This window comes from Haliaeetus albicilla, chromosome 3, assembly GCF_947461875.1.
Source record: "Haliaeetus albicilla chromosome 3, bHalAlb1.1, whole genome shotgun sequence".
Classification (NCBI taxonomy): domain Eukaryota; kingdom Metazoa; phylum Chordata; class Aves; order Accipitriformes; family Accipitridae; genus Haliaeetus; species Haliaeetus albicilla.
In genome coordinates, this window is record NC_091485.1 from 25,303,934 (window position 1) to 25,330,620 (window position 26,687).

General features: G+C 39.0%; 1 protein-coding gene across 8 annotated transcripts in view; it reads left to right on the forward strand.

Annotated features, from left to right (window-relative positions):
• GREB1L (GREB1 like retinoic acid receptor coactivator) overlaps positions 1-26,687 on the forward strand; it is a 144,189-nt gene that overhangs the window by 70,510 nt on the left and 46,992 nt on the right. For 3 of the 8 annotated variants that reach the window (XM_069779127.1, XM_069779128.1, XM_069779134.1), the window contains exons 3-9: positions 6,623-6,794; positions 7,024-7,221; positions 15,733-15,909; positions 18,677-18,853; positions 20,779-20,916; positions 24,360-24,494; positions 26,409-26,546. In XM_069779127.1, the coding sequence (XP_069635228.1) occupies positions 6,626-6,794; positions 7,024-7,221; positions 15,733-15,909; positions 18,677-18,853; positions 20,779-20,916; positions 24,360-24,494; positions 26,409-26,546 (1,132 nt within the window). In that variant the 5' untranslated portion in view covers positions 6,623-6,625. The remainder of the gene's footprint in view (positions 1-6,622; positions 6,795-7,023; positions 7,222-15,732; positions 15,910-18,676; positions 18,854-20,778; positions 20,917-24,359; positions 24,495-26,408; positions 26,547-26,687) is intronic. The other 5 variants (XM_069779131.1, XM_069779132.1, XM_069779130.1 and 2 more) reach the window with 4 other exon arrangements.

Sequence of the window (26,687 nt, forward strand, 5' to 3'; positions counted from 1 at the left end):
CCTAGTCCGCACTAGATGAATGTGTTGAGCATCCCCAGTGCACTGACTGCACCAGTTTTCCTCTTGCTGTGCTGTAAGAGTTCAGCCTTCCTGGAATGCAGCATTTCTTTTCGGAGTGGGAGCCACAACCTGGAGAAATGTAAAGCCAGTGCAACGTCTGTACAGTTCTTATCACAAAGCTTCACATGCAGAAATCATGTGAAATGACTTCTAGCTCCAGTTTGGGGATAAGAACTGACTGTTGTTGGGTTTACGTAGTTTGATTCTAACTACACAGACTTAACTCAAAAATAGTGTTTTAAAACTTCAGATTTGCAAAAGATTGCATCTACAGATTCTGGGAGAGTTTTATCAGAACCTTTGAAAGATGAAGGAAAATGTAGGATGTTGGGCAATAAACACAAGTGCTGAACTGCTAAGTTAAAGCTGCTGAACTACCATTTTGTGAAACTTGACTTGAGCTTAACTTGCAGTGACTTCTGTAACATTGCACCTCACAATATATTCTGTTTGATTGCAGTTGTAAACTCCTTTTTATGCGTACAGCTCAGTAAATAATCCTGTTAAAAGGAACTAAAGAGACATTTCAAATTTTAAGTAAAAGGGATGAGACTAAGTTTCAGTTTCTTTTTCTTGGTGGTTTTCCTTTCTTGGCCTCAGTGTTACATCACTGCTGGTTTATACTGTGAAGCTGAAAACTCCCAAATCACTGAATTTTTAAAAATACAATTCAGACTTAATTTTTGCAGTATTTGGGGGTGATTTGAAGTTGACAGCTTCATGCATCAAAGTTAAACTTACTAACACCACCCTGAATTCAGGATAAATTTACCTTGAGTATGTTTATTGTTTTGTGAACTGTGCCTAAAGACTGTGGGTATAGTCTTGGGCTGGAAGGCATGGAGTAGTAAGGGCATAGCAGCCTCCATATTAGCACCAACTGTGATTTGCTTTCTGCTTCGTGCTGTAGGGGAACAGCTGCCCTGTTCCACCATCCTGCATGTAGCTCTGTTGTGTATCCACTTGTCTGTCTCTGTCCAAGGAATTGTCCAAATTCCAGGTAATCTGATGCAATACTCTAAGTATAGATACTATTAATTGAGCAATAAGAGGAAGAACCTTGTCAGGAAAAAATAGGCATTCTTGAGCTTTCCCATTCCTCTAACACAGTAGTGGCAATGTCAGCCTGAAAGACTAGATTCTAAATGGTATTGGATGCTATCAAAAATTTCTTCAAAATAAAATGAAAAATAAAAATGAAAGGAACTCCACTGTAAACGGAGTCAATACAAACTAGTCATTCATTTTTCCTGAAAGACTTTGTGAATGGATTATTTATATATCACTTGCTACATAAGATTGTAAACTCTGTTACAGTTGAGTTTGAATATCCGTAACCAAGAGAAAAGCAGGGTGAGAATCTCAGGATCTTAAAAGGACTGTAGGGGAAAAAAGGGATCTTACAAAGCTTATGAGATAAGGGATCTGTTAATGAGACTACTCTGCCTTGCACTCTTGTATTGACTCACACATAAGTCTTTCCCCACTAAATACTACGGTTAATGCTGGGTATATACTTTTGACTTTGAAGTCTACACTTTTAATTAGCATATATATTTGTTATTGTCGTTATTAACAGTCATTCTTTCTGCTGTATGCAAGTTCATGATACATCCTGATGATGCTCTAATGGGAAAAAAATACTACTCCCAGAACATCAATAAGAATGACATAAATAATAGAAAATGCTAGCTGTACTTGAAACAACTAGTTCCCAAACAATTCTACAGCATAAATAGACGCCTGGTCTCTCTTTGCCTAAGATAACCCTTTGAGATACAGAAGCTGTGCTGGGCCTGGCAGTGCCTTTGTGAAGGAACTTGCTTTCTTTTCTTTTGAAGAGAAACTTTCCTGTGGGGTTAGGCCAGATCAGAAGCCAGATTACGTGTTTTGGAGAACACAATTACATCATTAGGTTAAACACAAAGTAAGGACTTGATAGAGCTGACTTAATGGAGGGTGTTTGCATCAGATTCATCATTCGCTATCAGGTAATTGTGAAATTGCTTTAAGCCATAACAACACTACTCACCCCCTCCCTCATCCTCCAGTTCAGTTCCTCTCCTTTAAAGTCTCTGGGGTCATGACCTACCTGGAGGCCAAATCTGTGGTATCTGGTGTACTGAATGGTTTGATTATATTTTTACTAGCAGAGCCTTCAACTCAATGTGCAGTTCCAGCTCCCAAGAGCCATAGGGTAACAACCCACTTTTCCAGAGGTTACTTTTTTTTTTTTCTGGTATGTGAAGGACCATAGTCACCTATTTTTCTAAGTAAAAGTGGGTAGTGTTTCCTGTACTTACACACTGCAAGTCTGCTGGACCTGGGCTCTGGTTCTTCCTGAACATCCCGTGTCATGTTTCTGCACAGATCTTTTGAAACCTGGATGACCGCATGGGACAAGATTATTTGCTTGAATTGACAAGACTTTCTTGTAAGTTCAGGCTCCTAGGGTTGAAAGAGTGATCAGAATTTCCCTGGGTCCTTCACCACACATTTAAGTCATGTGGTGCTAAAATCAATCATCTTTGAAATTTTGATTTTATTACTTCTGTCTGCTTTGATGGAAGCTCCCAGTAATTGTAGTTTTGCTTTCCATAATGAATGCCCATATTTAATTTTTTATTAAAACCTATAGCATTAATACTTCACTTGTGGTCAGGTTAGTGGAATTTCATGATTGCCTTGTTCATACGTCTTTGTAAGGACCCAGACTGAGATGTGAGGGCTGCCTTCCAGCTCTGCGGAGTCCAATCCAAAACAGAGCTCAAAAGGTTGCTAAAAGAAGTAGACAACTTAAGAATTACACTGGTGTCCAGTGGTGCAGGTAAAAGGAAGGGTGACGGTTGGAATACTGTATTACAGATGTGCAAATTGCTTGTCGCTGGGAATCTAACCAGCTTTGTGCTGAGCTAGCTGCAATTAGTATGCATATAGATATGGAAAGAATTATTTACCCCCAAATCAAACTTCCTGCCCATTAGAAAATTCTCAGTGCACCTAAATAGGCTCAGGCGTAGTTTGGTGCAGTATGGCTGGCTGGATATAGGACAGAGGGTATGAGGGTGAGCACTGATATATCAGTGTTGACAGGAGAAAAACAGGCGTGTGAGATCGGGGAAGAGCTCTTCAGTCAAGTCCAGCTCCATTTTCTCTTGGACACTGTCAGATAGTCTCAACTGCACTCAACCTGGGACCGTCTTTCCCACACCTCCCTGAGCTCATTGCCACTACATCAGATGTGCAGATTTTGGGGAAAACTTGTCTTAATTTCACTCTAGAAAGCAACAGGGATTTTTTTTCTTTGTTTTCTTTTCAACAAGTGGCCTCATATAGGAATGTAGGATAGATGTATTATTTGGGTAACTTTTTTAAACATGTATTATTTGGGTAACTTTTTTAAACAATGAGCATTAATTTAGTTACATTAAATCATTGGGTTTGGTCATATTTAAATGCAGATATGGCAGGTACATATCTTAATAACAGAAATTTTTTTTCCTCTTTTTTTCTTCCCTTAAAATTCCACCAATTTAGTTTTCCTCCAGACCCTTCGCTGCCTCCTCAACCCGCCTCTGCCCACACGAGCACATTTAAAGCACGTTATGCTCGTGCTGCCTCCTCTGCTGCTGTGGTGTGCTCACTGTGAGCTGCCTCCCATTTACACTGGGAGGAGGAAAATGAAGTGCTTCCTATTTGCACCGGGTGTTCAGGGGTAGAATCAAAAGCAGAAATGCTAAGGCATTAATACCTTGAATTGTGCTCCTGTCTTTTGGGCAGGCTGGATCAGGATGGCACAACCCAAACCAGCCTGCAGCTCATGGTTGGAGGATCTCGCCAGCTCCTCTCCCCTGCAGAGGGGGAGCCTCCAGCTCCTTCTACCCTTGCTCTTCCCCCTCAGCTCCCTTGAACTCCAAATGAGGCCCAGCTGCCCTAATGGCCTCGGGCGGTGTTAGGAAATCAGCTGCCCAGGACTGGCTCCCTGGTGCTGGTGTCCAGGGCTCCCAGCTTCCCCCACTGCAGCCCAGCAGGACCCCTGGCCACTCTGCCCTCTGGTACCTCCGCCTGCCCTGTCTTGCACAAGCGCATCCCCGACAAGCCTTCCTCCTGCTCCGCTTCCATGCTGCAGAGACCAGTGCTCACACAAGTTGCAGTTCCTAAGCTTTCCCTTACTTGGCATTTCCAAATGCAATCTTGTTTTCTCTTGGCAAGCTAGAAATGTCCTCTGGTAAAATTGACAACTTTCTCAGGTAGGTCCGCAGCAATCGCCATCCACAGGCAAGTCTCTTTGTAGAGATGCCAGGGAGACAAATTAAATAGCCTTGACTCACCAGCGTTTTTGCTGTGTGCATCCTGTATTTTATTAAGTTTCCCATCAAAATGAAAATAGTTGGCATAGATTGTATGCAACATATAGATTGTAGAAAATGTGGAGAATGAACAGACTTCAGGCAGATGATGTGCTGTGGGAATTGCAAATTTTCTGATTCTTAAAGATTGATTCATTTTTATTATTATATTTTAACTGAAGTCTTTTCATTTGAATACATTCCTGAAATCCTACCTTAAGCACGTCGTACCTGACTTAAAATTCCACAGCACAGAAATGAAATTTTATGGTATGCAATTTAATGATATAGTAGTTTGTCATGGTTTCACTGATGTTTATGGAAGTATCATCGTTGATTTCAGTAAAACCAGGATTTCAGTGACTTAACTGTTTTTCATCAATTCTTTGTTCAAAGGCACCTGACAGGATTTAGTGTACTGCAACCTTAATCCAACTTCAGTGTAACTTTTTCCCTGACTCACTTTGTAGTTGTGTGTTTGTACACACTCCCTGCCACTTCCAAATTTAATGAAAACTTAGAGAATTAAAAAGAGAATCTACTTGTCCTAAGTATTTTATTGCTGAAATACCTGAATGCATCATGTTAAGAAATTGTGTTTATATTGTCTCTGGTTGGGCTAGGGAAATGCTGTTGCCCCAGAATTTATTAAAAGCCAGTCTAAGTCAGAGGTGTGGAATTTTTTTTCCCCCAAAGTTGTAAGAAGTCTCTGACTGAACAGGGAACTGACCCTCTCTCCCAAGTTGGAGGTGAGTAATTAGATGAGCTTCATGCCTATCGATTCCAGTAGTATAATAATGTTTAGTTTTTAGATATTTGTCTATACCAGCAGATCTCAAATGCTGCTCTAAGTGGCTGTCATCATTATTGCCCTTTTACAGGTAGCCTTGAGGACCTTGAGCAATCCAGTGATAAAGCAGGAGTGGATTGTAGGTTTTCTAAATGCCAACTTATCTTTCTGGTCAAGGTCTCTTCCTGGTCATAGAGCTAGGTGACATCTACTGAAGGGAAGTACAAAGATAACATTATAAGGTTTTGTACTTTTCTATCTATTGATTTAATTGGGGAAAGTTATCTCTGTTGAAATAAAATTCTCTGAAAATGCAGTCTTGTATTCAAAATATTGGAAAATGTTAGATTGCTGTTTCTTTGGAGGAAATGTTATATTGTATAATGATCCAGCAAAGTGGAAAATTTCATGTTTCAATGAGTCTCCCTTAGCTCATTGTAAAACCTTCCATGGCCATCCTACTAAATGTTTACATTTGAGAGTCTGTATCCTAATGCTGGGGCACAAGTATAACAGTCTATGGGCTGTATAATGTCACCCAAGGAGAAGTAATGATCTACAGGTCTGGTTGTGCTTGAGTATTTCATGAAGTTCATAAATTCATCATTGATATAAAAATAAATATTACTTGTCAAAGCAGATATTTAAATGATTGTTACCACTATACTAGTATAAAGCACAATTTAAAATAAAAATATTTCACAGCATTTGCTGTGTATGGTTTGGATATTTATCTCTTTTTTTTTTTTTTTTTTTTTTTTTACTTACATCTTTTGTTGTAAGAGTACGATGAGATCATTTGAATTGTATGGATCAGAGTACATGTAAATCATAGTGTTACACTGAAGACAAGAGGTGAAGACCCTGAAAAGACAGAGAACTGACCTTCTACATAATTTCAATTAATATTAGCAAGAGCAAAAATTCAAGTTATTGGCTGGCTCTTTGTATTGTTTCTCTGCAAATGATGGCATACTGACAAGTAAGATAATGTGAACTCACTTAGACAACTAGTGATGAAGCCAAACTTGGATGTTTTTAATTTTCTGTGTTACACACCCTTCTGTAGCCTACTCTGAAAATCCTAAAAAAGACAATAATAAAAGTTTTATCTACCCTCCATTAAATTCTACACCAGGCAGATTCTTGAGGCTGTTGAGAGGCTATGTATGCAGAAGACAAAAAGCAGAGTGTTAGAAATGTGCTAAAAGCTGTTATCGAAACAAGAAGATACAGTCTACCAGATTGAGAGCAAAATGTGAACATGTAGTACTAGTTAGAGGTGTAATTTTCATAGCATACTTTCTTACTAACTTTATATCACTGTCATGATGGATGTTAACAAGACCTCACTCTTCATTTATAAGTGCATTTACATGTGCATTTTCCCACCCCTTATCAGCTGTTTTCTTTGTGTTTTTAGATCATGGGGAATTCATATGCAGGGCAACTAAAATCTGCCCGTTTTGAAGAAGCTCTTCATAACTCTATAGAAGCTTCTCTGAGATGTAGCAGCGTTGTCCCACGGCCGATCTTCTCACAGCTGTACCTGGATCCTGACCAGCCTCCTTTCTTGCCGGAAGGTAACCATGAAAGTATGGCACGTTTCAATTGTTGTTTTTCTGTGTGAGAATAGGGTGGGATGCATTTCATTAAAACAAACAAACAAAAAAACCCAGCAAAAACTGCGAAGTAGTTCATTGTGTGACACAAAATTTGAATCTTAGTCCTCATTAAAGAGAAAGAATGGCATGCTGGTTATTTTAAAAGGAGATAGATGCAAGTTCTGTTGAAAAGTTTATTTTATTTTTTTATTCTTCTCAGATGTGAAGCCAAAGGTAGAAGAGTTGGATAAAGAGTTAGTACATCGATATTCACAAAATGGAAACCTGGACTTTTCTACCAACCAAACGGTTAATGAAATGGAAGATGAAGAGGAGGATGAAGACATGTCAGATTCAAGTAGTCCACCAATCCCATATTCACAAAAACCTGCCCCGGAAGGGTCTTGCACTACTGATGGTTGGTATCCCTTTTTATTACTGTGTGACCTTTACAACTAATCCTCAGTGTAATGCTCACTCTCTACTATTAGCAACTTTTGAGCTAGGATGGATGGAAATACCTTTTATAGTCAAAGCCTTAAATCTGACTTGTTTCAGGACATAAAATGTAATGTATTATTTGAAAGCAGTGTCTAAGACTGACTGTGGCACTTTTTTAGTTTCTGAAAGCCCTTTGTTTTCTGTGGTTATCATTGGTTTACTGTCCTCAAAGAAGTTACCTAAGTCAGCATCAGTACAAGCTGGTTCTCAATCTATCCCTCAATTATTCTCAGAAACATTGGCAAAGCTGGATTTAGTTGCTTTCATGGGCAGAAGGAAGAGTTTGGAGAGAGAAAATGGAGAAGAGACTTGGTGTTCCTTCTGCTGCCAAGGGGATAAGAGGGATAGTAGTAGAAACTTGTCTGTTTTGTCTTCCCCACCTGTCTGCTGGCCATTGCTTGCTTAACCTGAGCTGTCCTGATTGTTGTTCAAGATAAGCAAAATTGCTGACAGTATTATTTTTGTTTGGTTTTAAATGTGTTAAAGAAAGGGTAAGATCATTATGCATATACCTATTTGGACTAAGTAAACTTGATGTAATTGGTTCATCTTATCCCATAATTGTTCTATTCTGAAGATTTAACTTCTATTCGTATTTATTAGATGTGCTTCCCTTAAAAACATCCCCCTGCCTCCCTCAAACACTTGAAAACAAAAAACCTTTCCCAAGCCCTTCTTGACATTTTATTCAATATCTTCCTGAACTATGGGCTTCCTTGTGCGGAGTTCATAAAAAGTTGTAATTTGTAGAATGGTTTTGTACCTTACTGTAGTGTATGGTTATATGTAGTGACAGAAGTAAGCACTAATCACCAGTAATTCTTTGACATTTTTGGGGGGTAGTTAGTGGCAAATGTTGACATTTTTGCCTTTACCCCTTCCAAATGCAGCTTACATGAGCATATTTATCCTCCGTAACAATGTACTGCCAGTTCCCTGCAACACAAAGAATAGAAAGGCTACTGGCTACCATGGGAAGCTGGGGAATATTGTTGGGAGAACTTGTTAATCACACAGAAGTGGGTTTGCTATCCTTTGGAGGCTTGTAAATTGGTGGAGAGAAGGAGAAATTATAAAATCAGGTATTCCTAGGAAGGTATTCTCAATTGAGGACAAGTATCAATAAAGGCTGTAAAACCTCCTGTGGAGAGCAGGAGCAGTTCTGATCACTTCTGTTAAAGAAATGTAAAATAAACTGGGCAGGATGTGGAGGAGAACCAACAGGATGGTTAAGAGGAAGGAGCTCTATCTAATGAGGCTCTTTGCCTGCCAGGACAAAAGCTGAGATGGCATATGCTTACACATTCTAAATATACCAAGAATAAAACACTAAGGAGGGAGAAGAGCCAGTCATGCCAACAGTGCCCTGTGGAAGTGTAATGGATACATAAAATGGTTGTGAATGCATTCAGGTTAAAGGTTTAGGGTTCTTTAACTATTTGTGACACAGTTCTGGACCAGCCTCCCAGTAGCAGGAGTAGGTCTGAAAACCTTGTCAGGCTCCAAGGCCACCATGTATTTGATTGTGAAAGAGCTTTTTATATGATATCAAGAGATCTTTCTCAGTTTCCCTCATACATTCTGGTAATCCCTGGTTGCAATTGCATGACCAGACAAAAATGTTAGTTGTGAGCTTGCAGATAAATGTCTGTGTCTTTGAGAGGTGACCTTCCATCCACATGCAAACTGTTCCATGTTTGCTAGTGCCTTTGCCACCTCAGGATTGCTTCATAAGGCTGCCCTTCCGGACATAGCACTGCGAGGAGGTGCTTAGCTCTCAAGCGCCCACTGCAATACAGACCTCTATGCTGTGGCTGCGTATTGCATGTCATGAGGTTATACCTAGTTATGCTATAGTTACATAATATGTGTAACTGTATGCTCATGTATATATGTAATATTATGCTTTTTAGTATGTCCTGGAAAAAGGTGACCTTCCAGGGGTAGTTCTGTGTTTTGATTTTTATCCATAAGTCTCTTATGATCAAAGGACCCTGGAAGAAAGTTTCCTATGTTACATCTGCAGAATTTTAGGATTGTTCATTACTCTTTGTCAAGTTTACCATTGTGAATTTACAAAATCTTGTCTCACTCTTCAATGTTGTTCTCAAGAAGCTGATTCAAGAGAGCAGTGTTTTTTTTATCTGGAAGAGGAAAGGAAAATACGTATTTTTAAATACTGCTAATAATCTGTTAGGACACTTTTACGTAAGTGTTGAAAACACCCAGGTTCCCCAACATTCATGCGGCAGACCATATCTCAGCAAGATATTAATCTGATAGCTCATCTTTCATCTCATGAATATGCCCTTCCGGAGATGTAAGACAGGATTGCTGCCATTGTTTACATCCCTTATCTTAGTTATTTAATTACAAAGATAAATAACATTAGGAAAAGTTAAAGAATACTGATAGACTAATTGAAGTCACTGTAAATGTTTGGATGCTTTAAACTAAGCATGTATTTAATTGCTTATCCAAGAGCAAAACATTGGTTCTAGAACCTGCAGTTCATTGCTGTAAAAACTGTCCCCCACCTTTTAGTAGAGATGGGGTGGAACCTTCTTCCCTTCTAAGGTATTTGTGCTGTTTGCTTTTCCTGAATTCAGGATGTATGCCATAACCATCATATTATTTTCTGTGGTGACTTGTTCTTTTATTTAGATGGCTGAGTTGTCAGTCACATGAGTGCAGAAAGTAGATCTTAATGCTTTTATTCATTGGTTTAAAAAAACCCAAGTGCCTCACTAGTGACAGTTTGTTGGAGGTTCCTTCTCAGCTGGCCATATTAGATCCCTTAACTCTCCTGTTAAGGAGAGTTTTCCTTGTTTCTCCATTGGAAAGAGTAACTGCATTTGCTGTTGATCCTTAGTATTAGTCGTAAAAGGGATTCACTTATTTTCAGGGGCTTTTTTTTCTGCTCAACACAAATTTTTGTAATTAACTTACACCTTCCATGAAAATAAGGTTTCAAGAAATATAATTCTTCATTTTCATACAGGTACCTCAAATATGCAACAAAATAATACAAGAAGCTGTTCTGAACCACATGTTTGCTGTAGCTTTAAAAGAGGCTGTTTCTAATTTGTGGAATAGCATTTTATGCAAGCTGTGGGAAACAAAATAGTAGCACCTTTCTTTTGTTAGTAAATCCTCAATTTACCTGATGCTTAAAGAAGGGCCAAGGTAGTTTCAGAAACAATTAGGTAAGCAGGTACTTAACACCTGATCAGTTACTGTGAAGTTACAATAGCAAGTGACAGTGACCAGTAATTCATATGTAATTCTTGGAAGCTAATTCCTTATGCAAATACCCCATTTATTGCAGTACAACAAGGGGCTGGTATCCCACATTGAAACTACTTCTTGTTACTAGTGGGAAAAGGGAAAAATATATAAAAATTTCATTTTAAGAAGATTCCAGCACTTCCAGGTATTGACAGATTTGGGTATACATTTTAATTTTCAGGAAGATGGGACAGGATTACTTTAAATGAAGTGATGTTGGAGAATGCAAATGTGCTTCTCGGAAGCAAGACCTAATAAATTTCTTTCAAAGAAAAGCAGATAATATCTGTAAAAGCTATTAATTATTCTTTTTTTTTGTGACTGTTCTCAGTATTTGCAAATCTCTAATCAGAATATAAATGCCTGTTCTTTATTTAAAACAAAGCTGAGATCCTGTGGGAAGATGATTTTTTTAATGGAACAGCTCAGCTGTGTGCTTTTACTTTTTATAGTTACATGTTGGTAAACAATTTCATAAAGCGAAGCTAGTTTGTTTTAGTGGCTCATGGGTTTTCTCTTCTTCATACTTAGATGTCCCTAAAAGGTACACAGGTCAATGTGACACTGAAGTACCATTCTTTCTTCTTAAGAGTCATGCACAGTCAAGTGCTGCTTGACATAGAAATTTAGGTGCAAGCTCAATTATGAATGAATAGCTATGAAATGTAAATGGATTTTGCATGTTCTAATTCTTAAACATAGGCAGCACAAGTTCTGCTTGTACAGAGACATCATGTCTTCTCTTTCCTAACATGGAAATGGTTATCTCTAACAATTAAATATCAATGCAAAATCATGCAGAACAGAAAAGAAAATAAGGTTGGGGTCTCTGTGTTGCTAGCTAGAAAAAGACAATGTAGCAGAGGAAGGGGTTAATCCCTCCTTCCTCTCCCCACAGTCAGTTACTTGCTTCCAAATCAATGTTTCTTGGGTGGAATTCTCTCATTCAGTTTAAAAAAGCAGCAGGAACTTAAAACTGGAAGAGTGATTTGCAGCCCCAAAAGCCAAGGTTAAGAAGGATAATGAAGGGTTCTTGAGTATACCATCTACGTGTCTTTGAAGGAGAATTCAAGACTTTTACTGCACAGAAGCAGATTTGCATTCTCTCTGTATCTCCTGGTGGAAGTGAGCCCCAGCTGTGCCTGGCCAAGCTCCACAGCTCTCCCTGGCTCCCTTGCTGCAGCTGTTGACTAAACAAGAGGAGACCCCTCAGAGGGTCTGATGGTCTGGCTGTGCTGTCCCCTCTTGCTGCTTGCCCATTGGGATCCCTTTCCCCTCCGCAGAAGGGGAGCCAGAGGAAACCTTTTAGTATCAGCCCTGTTACTTGTCTCGCTCCCTCAGAAAACAAGATTTTGGCAGTCGCCTGTGAGCTCTGCTGCCCATCTGTCAGGAAGCTGGTAGCTGCTTTCTACTACTTCTGGCAGAGATGTAGAGATCCTAAAGGTACTGGATTTCAGCAAGATTTGTGAAGTTCAGGAGCTGGTTGGATGACATCAGTGTCCCCAGACTAATGTCCCCTGGGGCAGAAAATTAATTATAGCTCTCCTCTTACACAGCCTGAACATTACAGAGGCATGTGCTGGCTAGCCAGTCTACACATACATACCTCTGATCCAGAGATGTCGCCAAACAAAGCAGAGAAGGATGCCGGAGGGGATTGTGCAAGGAGGAAGAAGGGGAACATGGAAGGGATCTGAGAGCGCTTTGGGTGGAGTAAAAGGCGATACAGGGGATAAATCAGGTATTGTTTGCAGACTAGGCAGGATGCAGCATTTCTACAGTACTAGTCCTATATATCCTAAATGGTGGGAAATATTAAATATATTCAGATCAAGAGTATCTCAGATGAGAGGCTGCTGTTGCCTGTGGTAGCAGACTGAGATACAGCAGTTTGTTTCAGTGGGTACTGCTAAGATGTTACTGAGTAATGCTTATAAACCTGTTAAGATGTTGTGATGGGTTTCTTAGGGTTTTCCTGCACCTTCTGGCCTGGGGATTCATGTGCAGCTGCTCAAAGTGTAGCTGAAGTTGTTTTGCTCCTAGCCTGGATAATAGCCAAGTCTTTACTTTCGTCTCGGATGTTGTGGAGTGCTGGAGCATTGCTTCACCTCACTGGGACACCAAAACCCTCAAGCATCCAAAGAGGCTCTAAGTTTCTCATATGATATTCAGCCCTATCAATGTTGTGTGCTCTTTCTGAAAGCAAGTCTATATTGAAACATAACTGTTAACAACGTTGACAACCAAAATCCTGCTTTCTTCAGTGTCCTTGCATTGCCATTGCTAAAAATTCATTCAAAAGCCTCTTCTTGGTCACGACTTGTGCTTCTGGGCCTTTCCTGAAAATTTTTAGGTAGAAACAAGGCTAAAGAGTAATTGTGTAAAAGCAGAGGTTTAAATCTGTCTTGAAATCTTGCTGCTTTTGCTGTTTCATAATCCTTATCTACAGATTTCCTGTTTGCCCACATTGTCAGCAGTGGATAATTTTTCTATTTAAAGTCTAGATGTAGAGTGGTATTTTCTAAGCATGTTAGCTACTCAGATTTCACTGAATGCCTCAATATTTAAGGCCAGTTTTGAAAATTCTGGACAGAATACCCAAATGGCATAAACATTTGAATAGGCAAATTCTATTTTGAATGTAAGGGAGTTTTCTTCCTAGATTTATCTGCAACTGGTTCTTTCTAAATTACATTGAAAAGTCTAGATAATACTTAGCCTGGTACCTAGCCTTCTATTCGATTAGGATCAATATGTTTCTGAGGAATACACCTTAAAAAGAGTTTAAGATACTAAAATCATATTGCATCTAATCAGAAAAGAATAATTTTTGTTTTAAATATGTGGTTTTAATGCTTTTCCCCTAAAACATATGTAACTTCTTATTGGTAAGTTATTGTTATAATCCATTGATTTGTAAATAAAAACTTTAGGCACTTTAATTCATTGGCTGGAAGAAGGCATGTGTGAGGGGTGAATCCAAGCTAGCTTTCAGCTCAAATGCGCTGCTGCTGGAACTGAACTGATTGAATAAATGAAGAAACTATTCAGCCAAAAACTGGTTCAGCAGATTGTGGATGTAGGCACAAGACTGAGTCCAACACAGGTTGTGTTTTCAGCAAGCTGCTGCTTGCCAGGAAGTTCATGCTAGCTGATTATGTGCATTCCACTTTGCGCATCCTCTATGCTTGGTACAGTTTTGAGATAAAACCAAAACCCATTAACTTTCACCATTTTTGCTGAAGTTTTAAACTATGGGTTTTTGCACAGTAGTGCAGACACACATATTAATAAAAGGTTGAGATGGCTCTTGGTTAAGTTGTGATCACGTTGTGTTTCCAGGTCCTTAGTCAGTGTCTCTCTCCAGTGGTTTGATTTTTTTTTCGCTTATAATTTCTGTAACAACTATGGACTACTTGAATATATTTTAAATTAAATGTAAGTAATATACATTAATAGCTGAAGTCATAATAGATACTACAGTAATTTCAAATTTAGTTTATGTCTGTTTTTAACAATAATGTGGATTATTGTGATTATTATTTTATTCTGAAGTATTGATTCATGCAGATGCATGCATGTGTTGTCTATGTTAGGCTGTAGCAAGAGATGGTCAGTGGATAACCATGTGATGTCTTTGGATATCCTGAAATGGGGGGGGAGTTCTGCCAGCTGCTGCTGGGATATGTGTGAGGCCAGACTGTAGCACTGATGTTGCAGCTGGAGAAGTGAGAATTGGAGGGGAACGCAACATAAGAGTCTGGTTTTTCATAAAACTTGGTAGTGCTTTCATTGACTTCTGCCTAAGGGAAATCAAAAAGCCCAATGTGATCATATCCTTTCCTGTGAAGGAAGCCACATGACTGTTGCTTTCTTGTACACCTGTTGTTTTCTTGCTTGAAAGTAGAAATTACTCAATAAAAATAATATGGTGGAGCTGTACAAAAAAGTGAAGGGTGATTTTGATCTCTGTAAGTCCAGTGTTGAAACTAATGGAAGAGTCTTTGGATGTTGTTTTTAATTTACTTAGTCAAAAGAATCTAACTTTGAAGTTGGCTTTGGTTTGAGCAGAAGATTGGACCAGCTGGACCTCCAGAGGTCCCATAATTGCTCTAAGCTATCCTATACAACCATTTGAAAATCCCCACTGTGGCTGCTTGGTACGTGGCTGCTTGGTATGTGGCTGCCAAGCTCACCCCGGGTCCTGAGCTCCCAATGGCCTCCTTGTGGTGCCTGGCCACAGCTCTGGGCTGCCTTGCCATACTTTTTTGTATGTCCCAGCCTGCCACCTGCTCGCTGCAGGACATGGAAGAGCAGAAGCTCGCTCCAGTCTCCAGTTTTGCCCACTTCTGCCACTGGCTTTAGCCTTACATTGACCAGTAAGTAGCACAAGAACCAACATTATGTTCTTATTTTGTGTGCATACGTGTGTTTGGGTGGGAAAAAAAACTAATTGGAGACTTGAAGTCATGCAGTCTATTGAGACTTCAAGAGACTCAGTTGGACACTTAAAGAAAACATGGTGTACATCTCTAAAACCAGTGAATATTTTACTTGCTGGAACTCCTAAATGTATAAACAAGTTAAAAATTGGATTTTTAAATATTTTTCCTTTAGTAGTCAGTACTAAACTTCAGTCAACAATTTTTATCATTCCTTTGTATTACTTAGTGAGGTTTATGTTCAACTGCCAGGCTGTTACAAGCAACAAAGACAAAATTGGTTCTCTTGAAAAGACTGTAAACTAAAATTTGGCAAAGAAAAAATACTCTTCGGCATGTTTTAAGAGCTTTTTTCTGTTATAAAATCATGAACTTCCCTTCTTATTTTGAATGTGTTTGAAAAATTGAGTTTCTGAGCCATTTGATATCTAGTCTTTAGAGACTTATGTCTCTTCTCTGCCTGAATGTGTTCAGGATTTCTTTAAAATAATGTTTATCTGTTGTCTCTGAAACCCTGAGCTAGTGGATCTGATGAGATGCTATCTCCATTTCCTCTATTTCCATTGAAAAGGATATATTAAACCCCTCAGTTTCAGCATCAAGTTGTGAAGCCCCATTTGCTTTTATAACTGATAAAAAGAAAAAAAATTAGATGAAATCTTTTGGAGATTTATTGTTTCTTTTGGTTTGTTTTTTAGGTTTTTGTCAAGCAGGCAAGGATTTACGGTTAGTATCTCTGTGCATGGAGCAAATTGATATCCCGGCAGGCTTCTTGTTAGTAGGAGCCAAATCTCCCAACCTTCCTGAGCACATTCTAGTCTGCGCTGTTGACAAGCGGTTTTTGCCAGATGATCATGGAAAAAATGCACTTTTAGGTAAGAAATTTTTTTTTTTAATCATGCCATAATAATTCAGAGAAAAAGGTCAGTTCAAAATTATCTAAAGTAATTTCAGCTAATGACCTTCTCTTAGAAATATGTCGAGGAGAGGCTTGTTTTTATTGAATTAAGTCTGTAGCTGAACCTGCCTTAAAAGCCCATTTTACAACAAGTCCCTGATTCCACAATTAACCACAATTGAAGCTCAGTGATTTCTGTGTGGGCAGAAGTCAGTTGCAGCCCTGGCATTCTAAATGTGAACTATCCACATACTCTTTATCTCTGTTGATGCTTACAGCATTTTCATTTAAGAAGAAATATGCTCCTGCCACTGTTGAAGATGAGCTCTCTATTTTTCTGTGGATTAAGGGACAAATTCTGCCCTTGGCTCCACCAGGAACATTGTTCTCAATAAGAGCTCTGAGGGCAGTTTGCTTCTCAAAATCTAATACATAGGGGAAAAACCCCCAAACATTTACATCATAATTGGTTACATTTATGAACTTTAAATTTTAATACAAGAATGCTTCTTGGTGACTGAAGACAGATGTATGTGCACCTAGATATCCTGCCTGGTATACGACTAATATACATTTTAACAGGCCAGTAAAAGTGATTTAATATATTTTGGCTCCTTTAGCCTGTTTTGAATTTACTCTCTTATTCCTCCCTCTAGTCATTGTGGTGCTTAGAATATACTCAGAAAGACCTTTCAACAGGGAGGAAATTACAATAAAGCATAAATAGCCTGATTTAACCATACTGCTCAAATTCTAGTCCAGACCAGCAATATTTTGCAAAACTATTAAAAGCACGTTGGTTTTGTACGTAGGTGCTTTAATGTTATTTATCCCTTAAACCCATTTAATATGTTACTACACACTGTAAACCTTTGGACCTAAGACAGAAATCCCACTGGCCTGAGTTAGATAGGAGCTGTGATGTGATGTGCCCTTGCTGGGTACGGTTGGGCATGTGGGATCATGGGGTATTCTGGTGTATACCACCATCCTCAGAGGACCTTCTCTCCCACTGAGCAGGGGAAGTGTCAAGAGTTGATCAATAGGAACTATCTGATAGACAGATGGTGTTTAGTCTGATTAAATGTGGTACTACTTGTCTTTGTTGGTAAGCCTTCCTCCCACCCCACCCCCCCAGCTTTGTATCCATCTATCATCTCTGATATCATTTGATAATGAGCTAAGTGACTCTCATCTCTGCTCTGGTATTGCTGATGTTACATATTTAAATGCCTCTAGGCCTGTGTAACTCGTACCTATGAGTAAAGAGTTGACTTGGTAGCTCCGTGAGACCCTGATGACTGTTTCTGACAACAATGGCGATGCACCAATAGTTCCTGTGGGTTTAAGGGAGAAGGGAAGGACTGATTCAGTCCCAGGAGAAACAGGATAAAGAAATCTACTTCTTGGCATCCTCTGCAACATGATGGTAAAAGATGATAATGAGGCACATTAAGGCTAAAGACAACGGCCTCATTAATAAGAGTTTTATGGAAAATGTGTTTTGTTAAAAAACCTGAATATCTTTTTCATTAAACTACAAATTTGGCTGACAGGTAAGTGTAGGAATTGGTGTTCTCCAAGGTTCTTGGCATTGTAAAAAATAATGATAGTAGCGAGGATGAAAAATTGGTTCTGTTACAGATCTTGAACTGATTAGTAAATGGAAAAAAAGAAAAATGAAGCATTTCTGCTAGCTATTAATCTGCCCAGCAATATTATAAATCATTATTGATGTTCCAGAAAGAATATAAAATATTTCTTCATTAAGGGTTGAAAGCAATTCAGAGGTGAGTGGAGTGGCAAGTAAGCCAGAGGAGTTTAGTTGTTCAGCATGAGATAATAGAGGGCTTACTCAAACAACAAGGATTTTAAGGCAGGCCCATTTCAGAACATGCCACGTGCTTTGTTCTAGGAGAAGTTAGACTGGTGCCGTCTATATGCAACATTCCCATTAACATAGCTGTGAATGGCACTGGAAATCAAGGGTGCTTATAATCCTCCGTTTGGACCCTGTCCTCCAGACCTCAACTCAAAATTTCACCCCCTTTTGTGAAACCATGTTGGAAACATTGCAGAAAAGCAGTCTTCTGCCTTTGTTCCTAAGTCTCTTACTTTCATGACAGGTTGTAGGTTTTTAAAAATGTTCTGAAGCACTCCTTACTTTTGCCATGAAAATCTTGACACCAAATGGTTGCTTTTAAGACTTTAATAAGCTGTGACAGCTTACTTGGAAAATGCTTTGCATAAGGAGTCTCCGAGAAAATTTGTTAGATATTAAGGTTTATTTTAGTCACATGAAGTTGCAGTGGCTACTATGGATTAGCCACTGCTTGGAGAGATGCATGCAGCTTGGAATCCGTGTTTTTTTAATGTAGAAAAAATTAATTGGGTTGGGTTTTTTTCCTTATGGAAATTTCCTAGCCTGGCATCATAGCTCTCCGGCTGCCAAGTAGTTATTCCTCTCTGCACTGCCTAGAGTGGAAAATTGGTGGTAGGATTTTGGCATAAGTTAGCATGACCTAGAAAGATGGAAGAGTTTCAGAAAAGCTAAGACTGAAATTTGCCTGTGTTTGGCTGCTTCCTGACACACGTGTGCTGTGCAGGGCATCTACAGAAGCTGTCTGGATGAAGGCCTCCAGTCTCTCTGAACTGGATGTGCAGGTAGGTTAAAGTGACCTTATTGCTAGTAGATAGTACAAGTAATTTAATCTGTATGTATATCTTCTGCTTCACTCTTCCAGGATTTTCTGGGAATTGTATAGGCTGTGGAGAAAGAGGATTTCGGTACTTCACAGAGTTTTCCAATCATATCAACCTGAAATTAACCACTCAGCCAAAGAAGCAGAAGCACTTAAAGTACTACCTAGTAAGAAGCTCCCAAGGTGTACTGTCAAAGGGACCCCTTATTTGCTGGAAAGGTAATAAAGGTGCCCATTCACTTAGGGGTTTTTTATTATATTAGTGTGATGTTGAATGGAAAATTGAAAGTTGCAATTGAAAATGTATGCATTCAAAAGGAACCATAGAAGATTACTTTCTTTACTGCTTGAAGGAAAAACTCCCACTGATTTTACTGAAGTCTGGATTTTCCCAAAGAGGTTTATTTAAGTCTTAATAGTAACCATACAATTGCAAATGGCCTTCCTCCATCTCCCTGCACTTTCAGTGGGAGCCTTACATCTGCCCTTTCTAGGATGTGCAACCATCTTGGTAGAAGAAACAAGGTTGCTCAGTCTGCTGATTCTTTTCTGTGCCTGAATCAAGGTGACTCACAGCTAGGCCTCCCACTGATACTCATCTAAGCAGGTGCAATTCAATCAGTCTAATGCCTGAGGATAGCTAGCACACCATAAGATTAAGACAGCTCAGGTCACTGATCTCAAGGAAAGAGGAGAAATCTTGCACGGTCTTGCCATTTACAGTGTGTTTTACACTTGGGTTTACCCTCTACCAGAGTAACTTGTGCAATATTGTTATGTGCTAAAGAGATTACATTTATGACCCCAAGCCAAGGTAGCCATGGGGTCTGTTATTGAAGGATGCAGTTTTTTGGAGCTACAGCCATGCAAAGACTTAAGGAGAGAATGGTTTACCTACTCACTATCTACTAAGTTGGTATATATGCAGACTGCCTGTCTTCCTCAGCTGTGGTTTCACTCAGTAAAGACAGAGTTCAATCTGGTGCCTGTTGTTCCAAAGAGGATGATGTGAGGAGAGGAGAAGCTCCACAGGAGGACTGACACACATCTGAAGAGTCACATCCTCATGTGAATAGCAGTATGACACCAGAAAGAGATGGTTATCACCAAGCTGTATGAGTGATTATAGTATTGTATCAGTTAGTGGTTCAAAGGGATTGTGGCTTCAGCTGCTTTTCTCAGTTGCAAGTATAATTAACTACTGCTTTAGAGTAGACGTGTTCTTCAGCAGCATTTTTCACAGATACTACAGAAAGATTTAATTTGGTAGTGAAGTTCCAAATACAGAAAAAGGAAACCTTATTTTACTTTTGGAATCCTTTTTCTGAAACCTGTCCCTGATGCTCATGCAGTTGGGGTTCATGTGTGTCCTGGTAAATGCAGTAACGCACATGTGAAAGAGGCAGATACTGGGGTCACTTTTGGTTATATGCTGATTGCAAGTGTTTTGAGCACCCATGAAGGTTTAGAAAATTGATCAAGAATTGACCTCATGGCATTTTTTTGATAGGCTGTATCCCCATATTGCTACCATCCATCTCGTAACCCTTCACCCTTTACTTACATTAAAGGTCTAATTAGAAGAAGAGAAATTCTTTTAAACACCCCCTTCTCTTCAAACAAAACCTGATTAGATCTCAGATTTAAAAATGGATTAATGTGTGATTTTTAAGGTGACTTTCTCCTCCCTCAACTCAGTTTTCATCCAGACATACACTCACAGTGCTGAGATGTCCCTGAAGGCTTTGTGAAGGCATACTAAGACTCTGGGTTTCAGCACAATTTCCCCTTTTAAAGGGCAACATATGACGGTTTGTATAAAGGTTGTGCCACAGAAGTCACTGAGTGTTTCCTGGGATACGTCCAATACTTTCAAATCTCTTGGAAGCTGCGAACTGAAGGCTCTTGCCATTTTGCAGCATCTGGTCTGTATTTGCCTGGCCCGCTGAGTGGCCCCCAGGGAGGTTTTCTTAATTAGAAGACAAAGTTGACTAAACTGCAAGAGCCGTATCTTCATTGAATGCTGCCATTTGCCACTGTTTGTTGTACGTGCTGTATGTATGCTTTTAACGTTTTGTCACCTTTCGCCACTGTGTTGCTGAACTTTCCTACTGGAAGGCAGGCCTTGTTAATATGTACTGTAGCTGCTTCGTTTGCAGAATGTAGAAGCAGGCAATCATCTGCTGCTAGCCTCTCTGCTAAACCAAATTCTTCGGTGTCACCGTCCACGACCCCAGAGGGTGGATCAGCTAATGGATACAAATCAGGGTTCACTCAGACAGGTAGGAGCTGAAAGTGCTATAAAGATAACCATTGGGGGTGGTAAGTTACCTCAGATATCGGTGGTTCAGGGATGCTGTAAACAACTGGGTATTTACCTCAAGCCATGGATAGATTACAGCAGGGAGGATGCCTTTTAAAATTTGCTTTGTGAAAGATTAAGACCCAGGTGAGGCTGAAGGTTAGCATAGTCCTAATAAGAGTAGTTGATTAAAAAGTATTAAAAGATCTTTTGATTAATTTATTTGATCCTGTGTCTCCCTGTGTTTGATCTCAAAAAACTTGAATTACACATTTAGAGGGAAGTGTTTATGTAATATATAGACTATTTGTCTTGAAAAGGAAAATAATCTCCTTTTCAGGTTAGAGGGGCAGCTTTTATTTATTTGCTTGCTTATTTACTTATTTATTTAAATTTTATTTCACATAAGGGTGTACTTGAAATAGCAATTTCCTCATACACATACAGTGGTTTTCTGTTATGTGAGCTAACATGCAGCTCATAACTGTTCTAGAAAGCTATTAATGACATACTTAAACAAGGAGAAACTGTAAAAATCAAATAGACATTGGCTGACAAAGCAGCAGCATCTTAATTTCATTTATCTATTTCTTTATTGCAAATAGCCAAGGTGCTTTTCTTCGAGCTTTTTTTCTCATTGCTTTTTTGCAGCTTCATCTGTGCTGTTATGTTTTTGTGTCTGTGCTATTTCTTGAAAAATTAAAAACAGGAGAATACTTTCTGTTAGTTGTTGTAATTGGTTGATATGTATGTACCAGGATATATATTTCTCTAGAGAAGAATGAAATGCAGATATAAAAACAAGATTGTTAAAATACTTTTTCCACTTACAAAGTATGTTAAAAAGGAATAACAAACAAAAGCTGAACATAGGCATTCTTATGAGGTTGTAATCACTGATCAGTATGTTCAGAGACACTTTCCCCAGGTGGTCACCCCTGTCTCTGTTTAGGAAACTATATGCTTTAGGTTTTGGTTAAAATTAAATGAGAGTAGTGTTTAAACACATCTGCATTTCATTGCATGATCCCTTGGCTTCCAGATCCTGGCATGAGAACGGTGCAGATGCATGAGAACCTATTTATTTGAAATAGCGAGTGATCCAGTATTTACACAACTTTGTCTTCTATTGTACCTGCCAATTTAATAGATATACCTTTTATATACTGCTTTCTCCTTATCACTCACTGTGATTTTTCAGTCTGGTTGGTGTTTCTGTGTCACTGTTTGTACTCTTAGGTCATGTTGTCAAAACCTTTTCATCTCCTTCTGCTGTTATCTTCTAGTGAAGATAATGCCACATGCATACATATGAATCCCCTGTGACCGGGAGAAGGGGCGAGAGCACCTTTTTTCAGTGGCATGAATTCTGACATGTGTCACCTATGATGGAGGTCTGACTTTTTCTCTCCTAGGCTCTGTATAGCTGTTTGTACTTTGAGTTGACTTCTCAGTTGTTTTAAAACAGGACTACTTATTAGCAAGTTGCTTTCTGAAATTGTTTTCAGTTTGTTGTCAACTCATACCTATTTTTTCCTTTTAAAGTTGTGTAAATATTTCTGTTTTCTGCCCTTGTAAGTGAGCAGTTCAGTCTCTAAGTTCTAGAAGATACCTGTAGGTAGATAGTTATTGGCACACTCAAGAGTATTGCATTGAAATGGTAATTTTGTGGTAGAAATTAGAGCACAAGAGAATTTTGAAATACCATAGTTAAAGTTGACGGTAAGGTGCGGCCATGACATTGCAGTCCGGTGTCAGGTTCCGCTTTCAAAATGGTGTGTGAAGATACAGTTCCATTGCAAAGGAGAGGTGACTGGCAATGAAAAATGGCTGAAACCTTGAACAGTATAAAAAATTCAGTTCTAGGCAGACACACGAGGGAAAACTTCATTTCAGGTGTTAAAAGGGTGTTAAGCAACTAGAAATAGTGTTTTACAACAGAAAGATGAATAATTTTAATAACTGGTAGTACTACAAGTTCTGCTTAAGTACCGGTGTGATGTTTAAACATATACCAGCGACATCTGTGTTCATAGATAAAATGTCAAGAAAATGTACTAGAACTAGAGAGAGAGAAAAAAACCCCAAAGCTTCTGGACAGTTTACTTTGAGGGAAAACTTGAACACTGCATATTTGCTACATCATATTTAATGACACACCAGTGTTTTCCTCCAAAGCCCCTGACCCTGGTGGTCTATTTTGATAGCCTTCAGCATATTTCCTGTGAATATGGACAAGGTTTTCTGGTGGAGCGGCAGCAGCAGAGGCTTCTGTGTTTGTTCCCCATCCCAGTTACTCTGTCTGGCAAAGCAGACTCTCCTCCCCACCCTCTTTTGACAAATGGTGTGTGTCCTGAGGGTGACTGTAGTTGGTGGATCAAGTTGGTCTTTGCCTTCTGTTTTCTTTACCTGGCTGTTTTACTAGGACATCTGTAGGTGAACTTAGCCTACTTCGCCTGCTTGTTGCAAACTACTTTCTGGACAGATGCTGAGTTAATATTCTTTCACTCCTGTTAAGAATTTGGATTTGTAAGTGTATCAGCATCCAAATGTTGACTTGTTCTTCAAGTAAATTGTGGCTATTAAATGCCTGATGTTAAAGTAGGGGCCTACATGCTGAGAGGTTTGGAATCAGTTCTGATTTACAGTTTAATATTGGGCAAGTATTAGAATTTGTTTGTTCTTCAGTTTATCCATCTATAAAATAAGGTTTATATTTTTCAGCCTTGGTAAAGTGCTCTAAGGAGTTGCTGTTTGTTAATTCATGCAATGAGTTTGGGTTCAGATACCCTTCATTTCTTACCCAGACTTATAAATGGACATACACTTTTCATAGCCTTTGAGACAGTAGTGCTGTAAGGAGGTTATGAATTTGATAATTTTTTTTTTTCTGGCCTCAGTCAAGCTCAGCTGTGTCTGACAGAGGTTCAATAATTTGTTCTTGAAAATCTTAGGTGATGGAGATCCCACAACCTTTTTAGGCAACTTATTCCAATGCTTATTCCCTATGCTTGCTGGGGGGCAAGTCACATAAGCTCTTTGCCTTAGCTTTCACATCTGTAACATGGGATAACTGTGTTTACTTGCCTATCCCATGGGGGTATTTTAAGGAGCAATGACATAGCTCTTTCTGCAGTTAAAATATTTTTTGAGTGTATGTGAATGCAAAATATTGTAGAAGAGATCAATGATGGGTTCAGTAGATTATAAAATCCTATAGAAATGTCCAGTTAAATGTTTGTTACAACTCCTAAAAAATACAGATATACGGATATTTCTTAGGAGTGTAAAAAAATTGTTTGCATTACATGCAGACATGAGTTTAGATAAATGTGTATAACTGTGTGTATGTAGTACAAATTATATATGCACATATATATATAATTTTTAATCATTACTTAATTAAATAACTTCTTTTCTCAGATTCTTCAGTATTCAGTACAGCAAAATCATCTTCTGCTGTTAACTTAAGTGGAACTCAAGACCCATCCCGGAACAAGAACATTGTGAAACCTCTGGCTCTGTCAGTACAGCTCGTAGGAAAGGCATTTTCTGCAGGTATGGCTTTGCTTTCCAAGATAGCTGAGAGCCAAGGGAATTACCAGCTTAACAGCCAAGAAATAAGGGAGTCATCTTTTTGGTGGAAAAAGGAAAGGAAAACATTCACTAGCATTCTGCAAATCTCTCGTATTCTTGTGGTCCTCTGAACAGAAATTTTCCATGGCCATTACTGTCCCCAAACTGAGCCACGCCTTGGCTTTCAGATTTGACATTCTGGTAAAAGTGCATGTCATATCCCTCTTTGCGCTTTCTAAGATATCTAAAAGAGCATAGAAGTCACCTCTTGATATCATACTGATTCTTGCCTCAGTAACTGAGAGCTGTGTGTTGTTCTGCATCTGTAACAGGTACAGTTCCTCCGCATACATCTAATGGAATTTAGTCTCATTTAAAGGAGTTTTAATATCTGTGCTGTTTTAATTATTTATTTCTATATTGTGTGTTTAATAATTAGAACCCTCAACTGTGGCATCTAAATCCCTCGCTGGTACTTTGTTGTGGTATTCTTATTGTTTATTACATTAGCTGGTTAGTCCTTTAAGCAATGAAAAAACCCATCATGCTTATTACAGGGAAGTATGCTTGAATAAGAAAAAATACAAATTTATTTGGTTTATATATGCACATGAACGTTACATTTTATACAAGATGTATTATATATGCTATTTTATACAACGTATGTTGTTATATGTACATAATATTATTATATTGTATCTGATGAATCGTTAACAGTTCTTTGTGTAAAATACTCTTTTCCCCTCCATACCTGTGTAAGAGAATTTATCTTGCACTGAAATTACTTCACACCATTTCAACCACTTCTGTGACTGACCCACATCCACCATATCTGTCTATACCAAATAGTTGACTCAGAGTACAAATGGGGAGCTTGCAATGGGCAAGTGATGTTATTCAAATTTTGCGAATTGGCAACCTGAGAATCTTGTGCCTCAATTTATTTGGATGACTGTGGTTGGAGAGTTCCACGTTGCATTGTTTTAAGCCAAATACCCACATCTCAAATTTCTATTGCAGCTGACATCAGCAAGCTGCTGCACCATCTCCTGCTGTTGCTCCTGGAGTATGTTCCTCGGGGCTAAATCGTTATGGAGCTGGCAGACAATGGCAAGGAGCTGTAGTCCCCACTGGGCTTCATGTCTGCTCTATGCAGTTTGTGCCTTTTTTTTTTTTCTTCTGCAAAAATTAGGCTCTGAAAAACAATAAGAAGGAGCTCAGAAGTATGAGGATAATTTCTTGTGATCCTCCATTGTTGTAGTTTCATTTTGTGATCTGGATATAGTGGGTCCTGCCAGGGTGTCAGTCTTGCTGGGACTGAAGGATCATCTTAGGCAGAGGTAGCAAAATTAAGCATCCTTTGCCTCAGTAATGCTCAGACCATGTATACTTTACAGCGAACTGCCCCATCTTCCCTGTCCAGTCTCCTTTGCTAAGGCTTTAGATGAGAGCCATGTAGTGAATTACTGTGTATGGCACATGGACAACTGGGGGAAAAATATATCGATGCACCGAAGTGGCTTACAAATCTTTATGAACTGAATTAATGATATGCATTTTTTAAATTTTCAGCGTCTAAAAAAATGTGTCACAAACTTCCCAATAATTTTTTTTGTTTGTAGTTTTCTATTTTATTTTGGTGGAGTTTGTTCTGGATTTTTTTCTTCCACCTATCCTCCCCACCCTGAAATCTGGAGACCTCATTTCAAGGTTAGGATTTTGCAGCCTGTGCCCAAATTATTCTCTGCCAAGTACACTTCATGCTTTCCCTGGAGTATGTTTCTTTCAGTCACGCATCTTGCCTTGTTCTTTTGTGTCTGCATGTGGCTGTATTATTTTGTTTGTTTGTTTTCAAGATTGTCTCAAGCCACATGCTCTGTATTTTATTATACTCAGCTCCTCTTTCACTGCGTGCCACTGATGTTGCTAACGGAAACGCTAATGGAGGAAGAAATAATGTATTGAGTTCGACAGCCTCTCGGCCAATGCCTCACTCGACATCTCCAAGTCCTGGCTGTGCAGCTGGAGACCAAGGTAAAGAAAACCTCTCTGTTCTTTTATTTTAAGCTGCACTGGCTGTTGAGCCTGAAATTTGAGATTTTGTTCTTCTTCCCATCATACCTGTTTCTACAATTCAGACTTTACAGACCCATTGGGCTTTTGGCATGACCATTA